The sequence below is a fragment of the Leucoraja erinacea genome, chromosome 17 (assembly GCF_028641065.1).
Source record: "Leucoraja erinacea ecotype New England chromosome 17, Leri_hhj_1, whole genome shotgun sequence".
In the NCBI taxonomy this organism is placed as follows: Eukaryota; Metazoa; Chordata; class Chondrichthyes; order Rajiformes; family Rajidae; genus Leucoraja; species Leucoraja erinaceus.
Window position 1 is genome coordinate 39,019,791 of NC_073393.1, and position 17,310 is coordinate 39,037,100.

The 17,310-nt window shown below is 42.1% G+C and overlaps 2 protein-coding genes across 5 annotated transcripts in view; one reads left to right on the forward strand and one right to left on the reverse strand.

Moving 5' to 3' along the window:
• The first annotated feature begins 1,605 nt into the window (after window positions 1-1,605).
• uraha (urate (5-hydroxyiso-) hydrolase a) lies at window positions 1,606-9,998 on the forward strand. 4 transcript variants are annotated; one of them, XM_055649011.1, is made up of 4 exons: window positions 1,606-1,736; window positions 7,450-7,589; window positions 8,846-8,981; window positions 9,830-9,998. In XM_055649011.1, exons 1-4 carry the CDS (start codon window positions 1,686-1,688, stop codon window positions 9,917-9,919), a joined length of 417 nt encoding a protein of 138 aa, XP_055504986.1. In that variant the 5' UTR covers window positions 1,606-1,685; the 3' UTR covers window positions 9,920-9,998. The 4 variants fall into 4 exon arrangements, with proteins under 4 accessions (XP_055504986.1, XP_055504988.1, XP_055504985.1 ...); XM_055649013.1 differs by lacking the exon at window positions 1,606-1,736 and adding an exon at window positions 6,730-6,871; XM_055649010.1 differs by lacking the exon at window positions 1,606-1,736 and adding an exon at window positions 6,890-7,033.
• A 2,980-nt stretch (window positions 9,999-12,978) lies between these two features.
• The window catches only part of gas8 (growth arrest-specific 8), a 31,396-nt gene continuing 27,064 nt past the window's right edge, over window positions 12,979-17,310 (reverse strand). Inside the window, exons 10-11 of the mRNA XM_055649009.1 lie at window positions 15,751-15,816; window positions 12,979-13,506 (exon numbers count right to left, since the gene is read on the reverse strand). Of these exons, the coding sequence (XP_055504984.1) occupies window positions 13,357-13,506; window positions 15,751-15,816 (216 nt within the window). The 3' untranslated portion in view covers window positions 12,979-13,356. The remainder of the gene's footprint in view (window positions 13,507-15,750; window positions 15,817-17,310) is intronic.

Here is a 17,310-nt window from a genome sequence, read left to right on the forward strand (position 1 = left end):
TCTGATCGGATTGGATAGCATGCAAAGCAGCACACATGACAATAACAAACTGAAACCCTAACTTCACCCCTCCCCCAAAATCAAATCAGACATTCAGTTATTTTGGGAAGTGTTAAAATATCCTTCTTCCCCCCCTTCACTCCAGAGTTGCTGCCTGACCTGTTATCCTGTTTCCAATATATCTTCCTATATTAAAGATGTGTATCAATTGCAATTTGTTATTGTCATTTACCATCTCCTAACCATGAGTCACCATGCTGGGGAAAGTACAGAATAGATAAAGGGGAAGTTGCTAATGGAAAAGTCCCACTAATGCCACATTGCTTATTTTATACGAGCAGTTTCTACAGTTAATGAGCAAATTCCTGAACATTAAGTGGCTTAAATTGTACTGAGAAAGCAGTTGTTGTTTCACAAATTCCGTTTATGAACAGAACTGAATGAAATGCTTCCTGAAAGTAGCGTTAAGTGATCAGAAAACACTATATTCTGAAAGTCCCTGCATTCCCATGTCATGCAGTATTAATCCTACGGAAGTCACTTTCCATTTAAATCTGAATACAGTTTCACAGCAGGTAACGAGGGGGATTGGACAATAAACTTGCCTTCTAATTTACATCATTGATCAGAGTCAAAACTCTTTTCCATCAATATTGTAGTCACGTGTGGAAACGGTGTCAACTTTTGGGAATGTGGAGATGAATTTCTGAAAGTCAAAGATCTATCTCACCTGATGAAAACAGGAAATAGGCACAAAATGCTGGAGCAACTAAGCAGGACAGGCAGCATCTCTGGGGAGAAGGAATGGGTGACATGTCAGGTCGAGACCCTTCTTCAGACTGAGCTCAGTCTGAAGAAGGCTCTCGACCTTCGCTCCATAGATGCTGCTGCGCCCGCTGAGTTTCTCCAGCAATTTTGTGTACCTTCGATCTTCCAGCATCTGCAGTTCCTTCTTGAACACTTCTCTCCAGAGATGCTGCCTGTCCCGCTGAGTTACTCCAGCATTTTGTGTCTGTCTTTGATGAAAACAAGAAGCAGGTTGTGAGTTGATCTTTGGGCCCAGGTAACATTCACTAAAAGGTAAGCATTAGGGACACGAGAATTTAAACTAAGAGAGAGATCATGGGCCAAAGAATGATGAAAGGCAATAGATGTCAAAGGATCGAGATGCCCTTCAATCCCATGTACTGACCTTTTCATGTTGCCTTATTTCCTCTTCCCCAGTTCCAATTAGAGGCCTCAATCTCAAACGTTAACACTATTTCTCTTTACATTGGTGCTGCTTGACGTGCTAAACATTTCCAGCCTATTCTCTTATTCCATAAACCCTCTCACCTCTTCACTTCACCTAAACTTTCGACAATAAAACAATATCTCTTATTGTTGATAAAAGCACACTGTATAATAGCAAATCTGCCCATTTTGCTCTCATTCCACCATGCAAATAAAATATTAACTTGGTTTAGCTTTTTCTGTAAATGCGATCCTAGCTGACCAATAGATTCAGAAGGTGATTGGAGCAGAGGTCATGAGTATTGACAGTAGCTGGCGTTGTGAAAAAAGCAAACACTTTGGCCTTCAAAAGGGACATAAGAACAAAATCCAGAGTTGTTTAAATTATTCTATTCGATAGCTCAGGATTGCAACCACTGATACCCAGTCACCTCAGAGAGACGTATAATTAAATGACTGCACCGCGACTTCAGCACATTCAAGATCACCTGGTCCCAAGAAAGGTAAGGTGGTTAGTTTCACTGAAGTGCAAGTGTGGTTGGTAATGGTAGATTTGCAAATGAATCTTATGGAAGATTCCACCACTTGCAATGGTTTGAATTTCAAAGACAGACACAAAAAGCTGGAGTAACTCAGCGGGTCAGGCAGCAATTCTGGAGAAAAGGAATAGGATCGAGACTCTTCTTCAGACTGGTCTGACAGTCTGAAGAAGGGTCTCGACCAGAAATGTCACCTATTCCTTTTCTCCAGAGATGCTGTCTGACCCGCTGAGTTACTCCAGCTTTTTGTGTTTATCTTCAGTTTAAACCAGCATCTGCAGTTCCTTCCTAAATATGGTTTGAATTTTCTTACGCTGTCAATGGCCATCAGGATGGTAGAGGGGTGGAGTCCCAGGATCTGCCACGTGCAGTCTAGTTACAATTCAGGGCAGCCATGGCAGCAATGCCGAGAGCTTCCATACACCTGCAGGCCCACAGGAAGTTAGTTGAACCCCAATGACAGAGAGTGGTGGGGGGTGAATGTGAGAGAGTTGGCACAAGGTGCAACATTCTCAGCTGAACCACAACCCCTGGATGGAGAGAGAGAAACTGTTGATCATAGATCTAATCTGCAGGGCATCTCCTACAGAATTGACCAATATTTCACAGATTTCACCGGTTCCTTTATCCCGACCGCGTTCTCTAATTAACTTCATTGATACTATCATCCAGATGTTAGTTTATCATTGTGCCAACACTGGTCTCATTCTCCCAGACATATTCTCGTTATCCTATCTCTCCCTCCCACCTTCTCTGCAATTAAACAACTTGTTTCCCCTTTTTCCCCAGTCCCAAGGGCCATCACCTCGGCGAGTGCAGAGTCAGCGATCATTTCGCTCCTACACCTACACTCCGTCTACCTTGGGCTACGCGATCTCCTAGTTGCCAAACATTTTAACTCCTCTTCCCATTCCCACACTGACCTCGCTGTCCTGGGCCTCCTCTACTGTCAGAGTGATACCAAACGTAAATTTGATGGCTAATCCCAGTCATATTTCGCTTGGGCAGCTTAAAACCCCACCGGTATAAATATTAAGTTTTCTAATTTCATGTAACCCTTGCTTTCCCTCTCTCTGTCCCTCCCCTACCCTAGTGTCCCGCTACTTGTACTGTTTGTATCTCCTCATTATCACCTCCTCAGCTGCCAACAATGAACCATTGTGGGCTCTTTGTTCATCGGTGTCGGCTCTAATCTATTCTGCACCTTTTCATGCCTCTAGTTTCCCTCTCCCCCGACTAGCTCTCAGTCCAAAGAAAGGTCTCGGCCTGACACCAGCTATTTCTTCACTCCAGTGATGCTGTCTGACCCGCTGAGTTACTCCATCATTTTGTGTCTATAGTCAGTGGAAACCATCTTCTGCATTCCAAGATGTCCTCATTCTTAGGGAACAGGGGGTCCCCTCGTCTATCATACATGAGGCCCTCACACACGTCTCCTCGATACCCCGCAGCTCCACTCCTGCTTCCCCTCCCCCCAGTTGCAACAGGAACAAAGTCCCCCTAGTCCTCCCCTTTCACCTTTACCAAACACTGTAACTCCAATTCCCACACTGACCTTTCCGTCCTGGCCCCCCCTCCATTGTCAGAGTGATGCCAAATGCAAATTGGAGGAACAGCACCTCATATTTCGCATTGTACAGTTTACAACCCAGTGGTATGAACCTACTCTCTCTCTGCCCCCTCCCCCACCCTAGTCATTGTACTAGTTTCACTGTTGTTCTGTTGAGATTCACTGTCTGCATAACTTGTTATCACCTCTACCACACAACAAACAATGGACCATTGTGGGCTCCACCTTTCCTTGATCACCGTTGCTTTTTGCATATCTTTTATTCATTTGTTCTATGTGCTGTCTATATCTACTGTTTCCCTTTCCCCTGACTCTGTCGTGACATCCTCCTTAACCCGAAACATCACCTATTTCTTTCCTCCAGAGATGCTGCATGACCCATTGATTTACTCCAGCTTTTTGTTTCTATCTCCAGTTTAAACCAGCATCTGCAGTTCCTTTCTACACATATGCAGTACCTCATTCCTACACCTTAATTGCTTCTTTTAACACTGCTGCCTGACCTGCTAAATGCTCCCATGCATGTTGTCTTATTCCATAAACCTTCTGCTCTTTTACTTCACGGAAGTTTGTAAATTCAAATCATATTTTTTTATTTTGATGACACCACACAGGTGTCTACCTTTCTCCTCACTCCACCATCGTATTGATAGATGATACTCAGAATATTTACGTTTAAGAAAGAACTGCAGATGCTGTAAAAATTCAAAGGTAGACAAAAATGCTGGAGAAACTCAGCAGATGAGGCACCATCTATGGAGCGAAGGAATAGGAAACGTCACCTATTTCCTTCGCTCCATAGATGCTGCCTCACCCGCTGAGTTTCTCCAGTATTTTTGTCTACCTTCAGAATATTTACTTGATTTTAGCATCTTCTTCAAATTTAGGCCAATGTTATTGGGCATGTATCCAAATCATCAACTGATAGAGAATCCAAGAATGTAAAAAGATTCAGGAACAGGTTATATGACCCCTTGTGTCTGTTTCATTGTTCAATAAGATGCTTTGAGATCCCTGCTTTGAACATACTAACTGACTGAGCCTCCACAGTCCCCTTGGGTGAAGAAGTGAGAAAGCCCAAAGATTTGCAGAGATGAAGACATTTGTCTCTGAACAGCAACCCTTCATTTTGAGGTCTAATGTTTGGTTTGTAGATGCCAGGATTGAGTTCCAACGATATAGTTGGATGTTGACGATGTTGACTTGGTCATTGAACCATGGCCTTTCTCAGCTGTGACGACATAGCCGGTATTTGGAGGGGCCGTACACAGCATAAGGTCTCACTATATGCTGACGACCTTTTGCTTGTTGTCTCAAACCCAGGCACCTCTCTGCATTCTGCTATGCCACTGCTATAATAATAATAATAATAATAATTTTATTTATAGAGCACTTTAAAAACAAACATAGCTGCAACAAAGTGCTGTACATCACTAATCATTGACAAAAAAGTTAATACACACCAAAAATAACAATCAAAAGAAATAGTAGGAAAAGACATGTAAAATAAAGAAACATCAAAAACACCACAAACAGAAGCAAAGCCTCAGGCATGGTCAAAAGCCAGGGAGTACAAATGTGTTTTAACACTGGATTTGAAGATGGACAGTTGTGTTGGGGGGCCTGTCTGATGTCTATGTGGGGGAGGGGGGCAACGGCAGGGTGTTCCAGAGTGCCGGAGCAGCAACAGAGAAGGCTCTATCTCCTCTGAGCCTCCAACTAGACCTCGGTACCTCCAGGAGCAGCTGACCAGCTGACCTGAGGGACTGGGCAGGAGCGTATGGGTGGAGCAGCTCAGAGAGGTAAGGCGGGGCGAGCCCATTCAGAGATTTAAAAACAAATAACAGTATCTTAAAATGAACTCGAAAGTGCACCGGGAGCCAGTGTAGGGAGGCCAGAATTGGCGATATGTGCTCCCTCTTTCGAGTCCCTGTTAAAAGGCGAGCAGCAGCATTCTGAACCAACTGGAGACGAGCCAGTGAAGAACGAGCAACACCAAAATAGAGCGTGTTACAGTAATCCAGCCTAGATGTAATAAAGGCATGGATTACTGTCTCAAAATCCTGCCGCTCGAGAATGGGCTTCACCTTCATCAGCTTCCTTAGATGAGAGAAGCTGGACTTAACCACCGCGCATATTTGGCGATCTAATTTAAAGTCACTGTCCATCCTAAAACCCAGGTTCACAACTGTTGGCTTCACGTACCTTGACAATGGACCTAAATCAACAATATAGATCAACGATATAGATGCTGCCTCACCCGCTGAGCTTCTCCAGCCTTTTAGTCTACCTTCGATTTTCCAGCATCTTCAGTTCCTTCTTAAACAAATAGTTCAAAGCTATACAACCACCCTCTCATTTTTCAGTAATAGACAGCTAGAGGGTGGTAACCCGACCCAAGATGATGCTGATCGCAAGTTTAGTCTTATGACGAGTTGATGGTGGGACAACATTCAAAGGACCAGGACAGCACAAACAATGGAAACTCAACTTGGTTCCTTCCCAATTCGCACCAAACCTTTGGTCCCACTCATTTATTATGGATACTGGGTTAAATCCACTAGGGGCGCTGCACTGGCAGCAGCCTCTGCCTACTGTCTGTTACTTCTGTCTTTTTATTATTTTTAGTTAGTCCAAAGTTTTGTGTTGGGGGAAACTTTAACTTTTCTATGTGGGGGAGTGGGGCAGGGTAAGGGGGAAACCGTTTCCCAGTCTCTTCCGGGCGGGGACGCGACTATTTCTCCGAGTCGCGTCCTCGCCCCCCACCTCGCGGCCTACCAGCTGGATCGGAGCGGCCTTTCCTGCCGGGGACCGGGAACCGGACCAGGGCTGCTACAGCGGCGGCGCAGCGCTGGAGTCACCGCGGAGCGGGCGATGCCTACTCTGGGTTGCCGTTTGGAGCTCCGGAGCGTTGGGCCGTTGCTCCAACATCGTGGAGCTCTGGTGCGGAGAGCTTCCAACGCGGGCGGCGCTGAACAACATCGTGGAGTCCTGGGGCACCTTGCAGAGGGTCTCCAGCAGCAGTCTCCACCCGGCGCGGCCTGCGGACTTTGGAAGCCGCCGACTCCGGTAGGAGGGGGCCGACTGTGTCCACGCCGCTGAGGACGTCCCGCAGCCCCGACGTCGGACTAACAACGCCCCAGCGAGCGGTCCTGGACATCGGGCCGTCCGTAGCGGCAACTGCGGAGGGCACGAGGAGGCCCTGACCACGGGGAATAGTGGAGGAAGAGACTGACTTTGGTGCCTTCCCACACAGTGGGAAACTTTGATTCTTTTGTGTCAAACCCTATAGCGTGTGGTGTCCTGTTGATTTTTATTGTATGGCTGTGGAAATTCATTTCACTGTGCCATCTGGCACACGTGACAATTAAATCTATCTTGAATCTTGAATCTTGAAAATCTTGGGACCGATGGCACCACCTTCTGGTTGACTTGAGACAAGCAATTAATGCCGGCCATCCGAGAACCATTATAGTCCAAAGTGAGACACGGGAGACTGCAGATGCTGGAATCTTCAGCTAAACACAAGGTATGGAAGGAACCCACTCAGCAGGCCAGACAGTGTTTGGGGTGGGGGGGTATGGCTAGATGTTTCAGGTCAGTCCGAAGAGGTCCCGACCCGAAATGTCGCTTGTCCACACCCTCCCAAGAGAATTGCTTCGTTCCTCTGCGCGACACATCAAGGCAGAAGGTGATATTAAGCCGCGGGAAGGGAAACATCAGCGGTGTTAGCTGCTGTTACACCATTTGTGTTTAACTCTGCGTGGCCCTGGGAAGATCGAGGTGGAACCGACAGCCTCAGCCGCCAAAAAAAGTGTGTGTGTGTCTCGCCAGTGTCCTTATTTAATGCGGGAACTGTTGAGATTTCGGATCATTAAAATAGAAAGATATTTCTGACCTGGGTTAGAAACACACACACACACTTGGGACTCGCCACACCGGCCGAATATCTGAGGAAAACGGCCGAGGAATATGCGAGGCGAATATTCAACAGGTAGTTTTAGAGAGTCTGGCGTTTGCAATTTGTTTTTTTTTTCTTGGGATAAAAGTCAATGACTTTAATAGGATACGCTTGGCTAACATTTGAGCAACTTTTCCTCCACACAGTGTAACTCCCGGGCGGCCAGCATGTCCCTGAGTCCACTCACCACCCACGCCCTCAACACTGCCCAAGGTATCCCTGCTGCTCGACTCCCCGTCAGCGTTCACAGGCTGGACAACGAGGAATGGAAAGAGATGGCCGAAGGGTGAGCGAGATCAAAGAGAAAGTAGCGAATCCCTCCTTTAAAGCAAATATGGCGCTTGCTATTGTACTCACCAGTGGTGCACCTTTATCAATTGTAGTCGCAGCAGGTGTTTGTGGGGAAACACAGAGTCTTGGGTAGAGTTAGCATTTTGAACAAAACAGAATGGGTTCGTGAAAAAAGAAAAACATTTAAGTCACTGTTGTTCCAGTTTAATTCTTCTCTCTTTAACAATTTTCTCATGTTAAAGCTAAGAAATAGAAAAAAGGAACATTACACTGCAGAGTATATTCCCTTTTCTAGTCAAAACTGTATCACACCTACCTAATGTCACCTGTCACCATACCTCATCTTTTGCTTCAAGTCACCCCCCAATCAATCTGAAGAAGTCTCGACCTTCCCAGCAACACCACCTACCCGTTTCCTCCAGAGATGCTGCCTGACTCGCTGAGTTGCTCCAGCATGTTTGTGCCTATCTTTGGTATACGCCAGCATCTGAAGTTCATTTTTATTACATCTACTCTTTCTGTCCCATCCAACAGATCAACACAAGTTCCAGATTACCAAAGATCTAAAATTAAAAAAATGATCATTCAACATTAATCTGTGCCTGTAAAGGAGGGTGGATTTACCTATTGGTGTCCCTTCAATGACTCTTTTCTGATTATGCCGACCTTGCTTAACCCGAGCAAATCGTCCTCTTCCTCACACACCATCTATGTCCTGCTAGACTTGTCCCCTGGTTTCAGATTAATCCATCATCCAGACAAACTCTAGTGCAGAACTGTCAATAGTAAGCCAATTCCATTCCATTGGCTTACCATTGACAGTTCTGCACTAGAGTTTACAGCCCAATCCTTTCATACCTTCCTTCCCCAACACTTGATCAACCTTTAAGTTACCTGGCCCATTCGAAATTTATACCCTCGTGGAAATTTATTTGTAAATAGTTTGCAATGTAATTCGCAGTTTTGTCAAAATAACTTTTTGCACAAAGCATATTTAGAGAATCAGTTTTCCGTCTCTGCTACTTCATTGGTTCAAATACTGTTGACAAATATTGAACATGATTGAAAATTTTACGATGCAGTATATTTTTTCACAAAAAAAGTTTAAAGGATTATGGAGGGATGAAGTATGCAACAACTGCGTGTTTGTTTTAAAATGTAATTGAAACAAATTAAAGGAAATTAATAATCAAGGGGAAAATTGTTACGTTTCTTAAAAAATGTAATTTCTTTTCATTTGTGTGTCTGTAGGGTTACTAATTCGGATGGCAGATGCCCAGGTCTGCTTACGTCACAGACTTTTATTCCTGGGATATACAAGATCAAATTTGCAACAGCCAAATATTGGAAATCATTAGAGATAGCAAGTTTCTACCCATACATTGAGGTAATAACAGTAAAATCTGCTGTGTTAAAAAAAATAATTTTGCTCTTCTCATCTATAGAAATCACACAATTCAAAATGAAAAGTGAAATTTATCATGCAAGATTTACATGGGAAGACAATGACTTGTGACGCTTCAAAGATTAATGAACCAGCCACTGCCAGGAGTTTAATTTAACATGTAAATGAAATCGCAATGAAACCATGTTTTCATTTGGCAATGCATTTATCCACCAGAGGCAAAATGTCTACATTTTATGTTTTGAAGAATTTTATTTCATAAATATTTATTGATAAATAGTTGCTGTAAATATTCAGGTCAGACTGCATCCAGTGAAGACAAAATCCAAGTTAACATTTCAGTAGATGTTGTCCACCTGATCTTCTTATCAAGTCCACACACAAGATGGGAAGTTGTTCAGCCAGAGCTGAACACACTTCTTGGCATCTGTATACAATGGTGTCTGTCTTGTCGCTTCTTGTGTGTGGTGGTGGAAAGATTGGTGGAAACAGGGCCCCGACGTGAACGCTCTTTCCGTGATTCTGTCCACCTGATGTCTGACCCACTGAGTATTTTCAGCAGTTTTGTTTTTATTTCCTATTTGCAAAACGTCTATATTTTTGCATAGGGATTCAGTATAGGGTAGATTTTAAACATTTCCCTTTAACTAATTTGATATGAGGTGATTTCAAAATTGTGTGGTGATGTAAAATGTTTGTTAGCAAATTGCTTACCTTTATGCAAATCTCAATTTATGTTTTATTTTTTTAAATTTCTGCACGGAAAATTGCTTCAAAATAAGCTTATTTGACTGGATTATTATACAACTAATTCTCATCATGTTTTTTAGGTTGTCTTCAACATTTCCGATGCAAGTCAGAAATACCACATTGCTCTTCTCTTGAATCCATTCTCGTATACTACCTACCGAGGATCCTAAATGTCCTCACCAATGCAAAGGTGGATTGTGCATCAAGTGTCACATTATAATAAAATAACATTTGTGTGATTTTTCTCAATGAAGAGTAGGGTGTCTATCTTCGGTTTAAACCAGCATCTGCAGTTCTTTCCTACACAGGGTATTTTAGCAATAGATTCAACTAGACTAATGAAATCTTGGCTTTTGTTTACACCAAAGGGAGGGTGCTGTACATTAGCTACATTTTCTTCTAATTTATAAATACCTGTCCAAAGTAGTGTGTGTTATGTTTTGGAAAAATTATGTACAAACCTTGGGAATGTATCACAAATTCGCAAGAAAGTGAGAGTTTGAGGTTACATTTCTGAAGCAACCTGTATACCTTCAGTGTAGGAGTGACTTAATTAAAAAGAAAAGTGAAATAGAGAGGCAGGAGAGGAGATTGGGGGACCCTTGACAAAGATCATTGCGTCTTCACAGGCAAGGTCCCAGTGGACGGAGAGTAGCTAATGTTGTTTCTTTTTTTAAGAAGGTAAGTAGAGAGAATCCAGGGAATGAAAGGCAATGAGCCTCATTTCAGTGGCAGGGAGATAATTCATCAGATTAAAATTTCTTCCCATTTGGAAGAAAATTGATTAATTAGGGACAGTCAGCATAGCTTTCTACACGGCATATACGGTCTTATAACTTGATTTAAGTTTTTTTGAGGAGGTAACAAAGATGATCGATGAGGGTAGGGCAGTGGATGTTGTCAACCTGGATTTGAGTAAGGCATTTGATAAAGTCGCCCAAGGTACGCTGATCCAGAAGATTATGATGCACAGGTTTAAGTGACTTGGTTGTACGGATTTGAAACTGTCTTACTGAAGACAGAGGGTTGTGGTGGAAGGACAATATTCATGCTGGAGATCTGTGAGGAGTAAGTTTGCAGATGACACCAAGTTTGCTGGAGTCGCTGACTGTGAAGAAGGTTGTGAAAGTTTAGAGTGGGATATAGATCAGATATAGCTGCCGAAATTTGTTAAGAGACATGGCAGATGGAATTTAATCCGATCAAGTGTGAGGTGTTGCCCTTTAGGAGGTGAAATGTAAGGAGTAAGTTCCACTTAGGCTATTTTTAGGCAACTGCCAGCGACTGTCAAAGGTCGCTGAAAAAACTGGCGACTGGACCCCCCTTCGACATAAAATTGGAAATAGAAACATTTTACTTTAACAACAAAAAAAATCTGAAGTCAGCACTGGCGACCACCTGTGTCGCCTGGCGACAACCTACATTAACCAGGCGACAACTATGACAGCACCTACGTCAGGAGAAGTCAAGCTACGCTCATTGGCATCAAACCCACTGTCGCCGACTGTCTCCGAAAATTTTTCAACATGTTGAAAATCCAGCGGCGACCAGAAAGACGCAACGACTCTGAGCGACTGAGGAGACGACTCACGACCATACAGGCGACAACCTGGCGACCATGTGACAACAGCCCAGTCTCCTGGAGTCTCCTAAAAAATAGCCTAAGTGGGACAGGCCCTTAAATATATAATTCATGGCATAACCGTTAACAGCATTGATGTACAGAGGGATATGGCATCCATGTCCATAACCTCTGAAAGTGGCAACACTAGTAGATAGAGTGGTAAAAAAGGCATATAATATAGTTGCTTCTGAACGTCTTGGCTTTTACACTCCTGACCATAAGAATCAGGAAGTCCCGATGCCACTTTATAGGGTTTTGGTTTGGCCGCATTTGGCGTATTGCGTGCAGTTCTAGTTTCCACAGTACAGGAAGATTTTGAGATGGGAAAGGGTGCAGAGAAGGTTTACTAGGATGATGCCCAATTTAGGGGGCCATTAGCTAAAGGAAGAGGTTGTGTCGACTTGGATTTTTTTTTTTCTCTGGAATGCCAGAAGATGCAGGGAGGCCGCATAGAATGATATAAAATTATGAGGCATAGATGGGGTAGTCAGTGGGAATATATTTTCCTAGATGAAAAAAACAAGCTCATCAATGCCTCTACTTCAAGCTCTACTACAAGCTCATCAACGCCTCTACTTCAAGCTCATCAACGCCTCTACTTCCTTCGAGGATTGAGGAGATTCAGGATGTTGACAAGTACTCTATTGATCTTATACAGGTTCATGGTAGAGAACATATTGACTGGTTGCATCATGGCATAGTTTGGCAACTCAATCACCCAGGAATAAAGAAGATTACAAAACGTGGTGGACAATGCCCAGTCGATCAATGATACTGACTTCCCCACCATCGAATTATGTGCAATTGAGGCAGTTAAGAGTTGGTCTTGGCATCATGCGTGGTAGACATTGTGGGATGAAGGGACTGTTCTTGTACTGTGCTGTTTGATGTACTATGTGTGATTTGTGACTGTGAACAGGTAACAGTGCATAATTAGCAATTTTGAATGCCCCACTCTGAAAAGGGCATTATATTCTTGATTGTGTATTCACCAAGATATCAAGGCAGGGTGACAATAGTTACAAGAAATCTGAGGTTTGGGTATTAGTCCACTGGAGCCAGTTGAAGCATAGGCATGGAAAATTCAATTACTTTCATTGCAAGTATCATCAAAGATTATGGTCTCTGGTCAATAGGGCAACGAGTTTTCAATTTGATTAATAAAAGACTGATGAGATTGGTTGAAATGATTAAATCTTTTAGTAGCAGATTAATGAAATATTTGAAGCAGCAGAAGGTACATTGCAAGTGAGGCCACAGGTGTAGTTCTGAATTGTTATAACAAGAAGCACATTAAAAATGGGGCAATGGTATTATTCTGTCCTTCTTTATAGGGTTTTACAACAACAGAATAGGCACGATGAATGAAGTTGTAGGAATAAAATTGCATTTAGTATTCAGTCAGCAGCAAAATCTAGATGGTAGCAAAACACTTCAAGGGTTTTTTTTAATTCTCCAATTTTTAAAATCTCATTCAGGGTAACAAGAATCTAATCATACCATACTATTATTTTTTTTTTCTCTAAATGTAAATATGAAAGATTTATTCAGTTTTTAAAAGACAAAACAAGTTACAAAAACAAAGTATTTTTACATTTTGTTCATTTTCATTTCAAGAAACTGGACAACTGGGTAGCTATTTTAGGAAAACCAGAATCTGGGAGATCAATAATCATTCATTTCCTTTGGGAAGTGCTGATTGAGAAATACATTTTGCGCACAGAATCAAGAGATCTTCAAGCACTTCTTCAAATAAAACCATGGTATCTCTAACATTCGCCTGAACTGCCAGAATGTACAATGGGTGTTATCGTAATCAAAAGATGGCACCTCACTTCAGCGGCACTTCCTTAGTAATACATTTTCAACAATAGCCTAGAATGTGATCATTAGATTTTCAAATGAGTGTCCACTGCATCAAAATGAACAATATTACCAATTATACCTATTGGTAATCACAGAAAAGTACAACCTACAATTAGGTTATGTCCCTGAAGCAACCAGTCCAGCCGGACCTTGCCCAATAGTTTGTCCACACAAGGCTGTTTCCAGTGGTTTGAATCCAAGCTCATCTACTGGAATTCCAAATGCAGTAAGTTTTGCTTCATATGTTCGCAGCAAGTCATTGTGAGCCTGTACAACAAGCAGAATGGCAATCTTTTATACAGTATTACTTAGAAAATAAATACTTTTGGCTTTCCCACTGAAATCATGCATGTTTAAATATGCCCAACAATATGGAAAAATCGACAAATTGGCAGGATTGTATGTAAACAATTGTATGTTGGTACAGGCACTTCAAAGCATGTTATATATGATGACAAAATCATAATGGAACTATTTTAAAATGTAGCAATTGCTACATAATTAATTGCTACATAATTCAATAATTAAGTTTGCTGATGACACTGTGGTGGTGGGCCTGATCTCAGACAATGATGAGAATGCCTACCGGGAGGAGGTGGCTGATCTAGCACTCTGGTGCCAGGAGAACAGCCTCCTCTTGAACATCAAAAAAACGAAGGAGCTGATCATGGACTTTAGGAGGGCACATCATCCGAGGACGTACACTCCATTGAGTATAAATGGGGATCCTGTGGATAGGGTGAACTGTTTTAAATATCTGGGAGTCCGCATCTCTGAGGATATGACATGGTCATCACACGCCTCAGCACTGGTGAGTAAGGCAAGGCAGCGCCTTTACCACCTCAGGCAATTGAGGAAATTCAGAGTGTCTCCAAGGATCCTACAGTGCTTCTACGCAGCGGCGGTGGAAAACATCTTGTCCGGGAACATTACCATCTGGTTCGGGAATTGCTCTGCCAAGGACAAGAAGGCTCTGCAGAGAGTAGTGCGTTCGGCTGAACGCACTATGGGAACTTCACTAACCCCCCTGCAGGAACTATACAACAGGAGGTGCAACTCCAGAGCAAACAAAATCATGAGAGACCTCTTCCACCCCTGCAACGGACTGTTCCAGCCGCTACGGTCAGGCAAACGCCTCCGTTGCCATGCAGTGAGAACGGAGAGGTTGAGAAGGAGTTTCTTCCCAGAGGCAATTCGGACTGTAAACGCCTTTCTCACCAGGGACTAACTCTACAGAACGTTTTTTCTTCTATTATTTATTATGTAAAAGAATATGTGTGTTATGATTGTGTTTATAATTTGTTTGGTTGTTTTGTTGTTTGTCTTTTGCACAAAAGTCCGCGAGCATTGCCACTTTCATTTCACTGCACATCTCGTATGTGTATGTGACAAATAAACTTGACTTGACTTGACTTGATAAGTAATTCTGCAACTACTTTAATTTCAGTGGAAGTCAACTAATAATCTTTATGTTTTATTGATAGTGCTGTTTGAGACAGCAAAGTTAGGTGTTACATCAGGAGAAATTCCTGCTTTTCATATTGTAGTATGGAATTGTTAACACTGAACCAGCAGAAAGTGCTGCAGTTTTATCATCCAAAATGGTACTTCCAGCAACATTTAAGTTTAGTCTTTGAAATAAAACAAAATATGCCAGTATCTGACGAGGGAGTACAGAGAAGGTTCACCAGACTGATTTCTGGGATGGCAGGACTTTCATATGAAGAAAGACTGGATAGACTCGGCTTGTACTCTGGTCCTGATGCTGGGTCTCCACCTAAGACTCCAACCAGTTCTTTGCCTCCACAGATGTTGATTGACCCTCCAAATAGGGTTATTTTTGCTAATGAATTGTTACTGTTTTATCCCTTGAGAGAATTTCCAAAGTGGAAATAATTTAAAAAGCATCTCTACTTACAACATAGGCTTCTTGTATCAACATATCAATGGACTGTTACTAAAGTTACAGTCATTATTATCAACTGTCTTTAACAACAGTTTGTCACAGGAATTCTTCTTACAGAACATATATATATATATATGTTAAACTTAATGTAGGGATTATAAAGTTTCATTAGAATTTATAGAGGGTTATTAAAATAAACACAATTTTTTCAGTGCATATCAATAGACAATAGACAATAGGTGCAGGAGTAGACCATTCGGCCCTTCGAGCCAGCACCGCCATTCAATGTGATCATGGCTGATCATCCGCAATCAGTACCCTGTTCCTGCCTTCGCCCCATATCCCTTGATTCCGCTATCTAACTTTCTCTTGAAAGTATCCAGAGAACCAGCCTCTGAGGCAGAGAATTCCAATGATAAGTGCCTGGTGTTCGGTAGTGTAATCAATGACACTGCAGTTGTTTAAAGAAACACAGGAAGGAACAAACACCTTATCTGAACACTAGATGTCAGTGAGTACATTTTCTAGTTTTAGATAAATGATCACTGGCATGCTGAGATTAATTCAATTGTTGAACATGGTGTTACATTTCATTTATAACTTACCTTACAAACCCGAGCCAGTTCATATTGCAAATCCTTGATTACATTGTTCTTGGAATCCAGAACATCCTGAGAAAGAACCAAACAAGTGAAGTAGCTCGACATAAGTTTCAAAAGCGGAAAAAGCGACTATAAATATCAACAAAGATGTTTCAGTCACAAAATAAGCAGTATTTCCATAAATACCTATTATCCATGAAATCCACTTGTTCATAAGGGACAATAAGAGCTAAACTTAAGGTAAATTAGCTAATCATAACTAGTGTTTTCGGTTTTCTTGCTTCACATCCAATTAACACTGACCAGAATGTTGTCTGCCTTATTTCTATCTTAGCCCTTACTGTTCGTTAAAATGCATTTTCCAATTCACCTACTTATTCAAATACCTAACCTGAATGTACTGTGCATACGCCTTTGGCAGTATTTGATTTCTCAGCAATCTTTATTTACTTGCAGGATGTAGATTGAGCGATTCTAAGCAAACTATGCGCACTTAATGTCCACCTGATGACCTATTTTTGTTTGTGTGAGGATACGATTTTGTCTTAAGAACAAATATGCATAATGCACTAAGATATAACATCTAATAAATGCATACGTCTTTTTTCAAGTTGAAATGACATTGCTTCTTTTGTTTCTACATTTCTTAATAAAGAAAAGAGCAGAAAGGACTATTATCCCTTTGTCAAGTATCTATCCAGCCATCCATCCATTTTTACTTCCTGCCTTTCTTTATATCTTAAAACCTTTTCATTCCCAATCTTACCAAGTACAGAAACAAGGTCATTAACTTGAAACATATACTCTGTTTTTCTCCCCACAGATGCTGCCTGACCTGATGGATGTTACCAGCTTTTTCTATTTCCATTTCAGATTTATAGTATTTGCAATATTCTGCTTTAATATGATGTTAATATGTTGACATCTCACAAAGAATTTTGCTTACTTAGTTTAGTTTTTTAGTTTAGAGATACACCGCGGAAACAGGCCCTTCGGCCCACCGAGTCCGCACCGACCACGATCCCCGCACATTGACACTACCCTACACACAATAGGGACAATTTTACATTTACACCAAGCCAATTAACCTACAAATCTGTATGTCATTGGAGTGTGGGAGGAAACCGAAGATCTCGGAGAAAACCCACGCGATCACAGAGAGAAGGTACAAACTCCGTATAGACAGCAGCCATTGTCAGGATCGAAACCAAGTCTCTGGCGCTATAAGGCAGTAACTCTACCTCTACACCACCATGCCATGTTTATCCTCCATTTATTCATGGAATCATGGCAAAGGTTATAGTATTATGTTTTATAACTAATTTAAGGAGGCAATAAGGAATGTACCAGTCAGACAAGCCGGGCGGCATGGTGGCGCAGCGGTAGAGTTGCTGCTGTAAAGCTCCAGAAACCCGGGTTCGATCTCGACTTTGGGCGCTGTCTGTATGAAGTTTATGTTCTCCCCATGACCACGTGGGTTTTCTCCACGATATTCCGTTTCCTCCCACACTCCAAACACACGTTGGTTTGTAAGTTAATTGGTCTGGGTATAATGATAAATTA

Excerpts from the sequence above, each read along its gene's own strand:
- uraha (XM_055649010.1), top strand. The coding sequence starts at position 6,923 with ATGGCTAGATGTTTCAGGTCAGTCCGAAGAGGTCCCGACCCGAAATGT. Across the intron at positions 7,590-8,845 it reads TGGAAAGAGATGGCCGAAGG|GGTTACTAATTCGGATGGCA; the intron begins GTGAGCGAGATC and ends GTGTGTCTGTAG. Across the intron at positions 8,982-9,829 it reads GTTTCTACCCATACATTGAG|GTTGTCTTCAACATTTCCGA; the intron begins GTAATAACAGTA and ends CATGTTTTTTAG.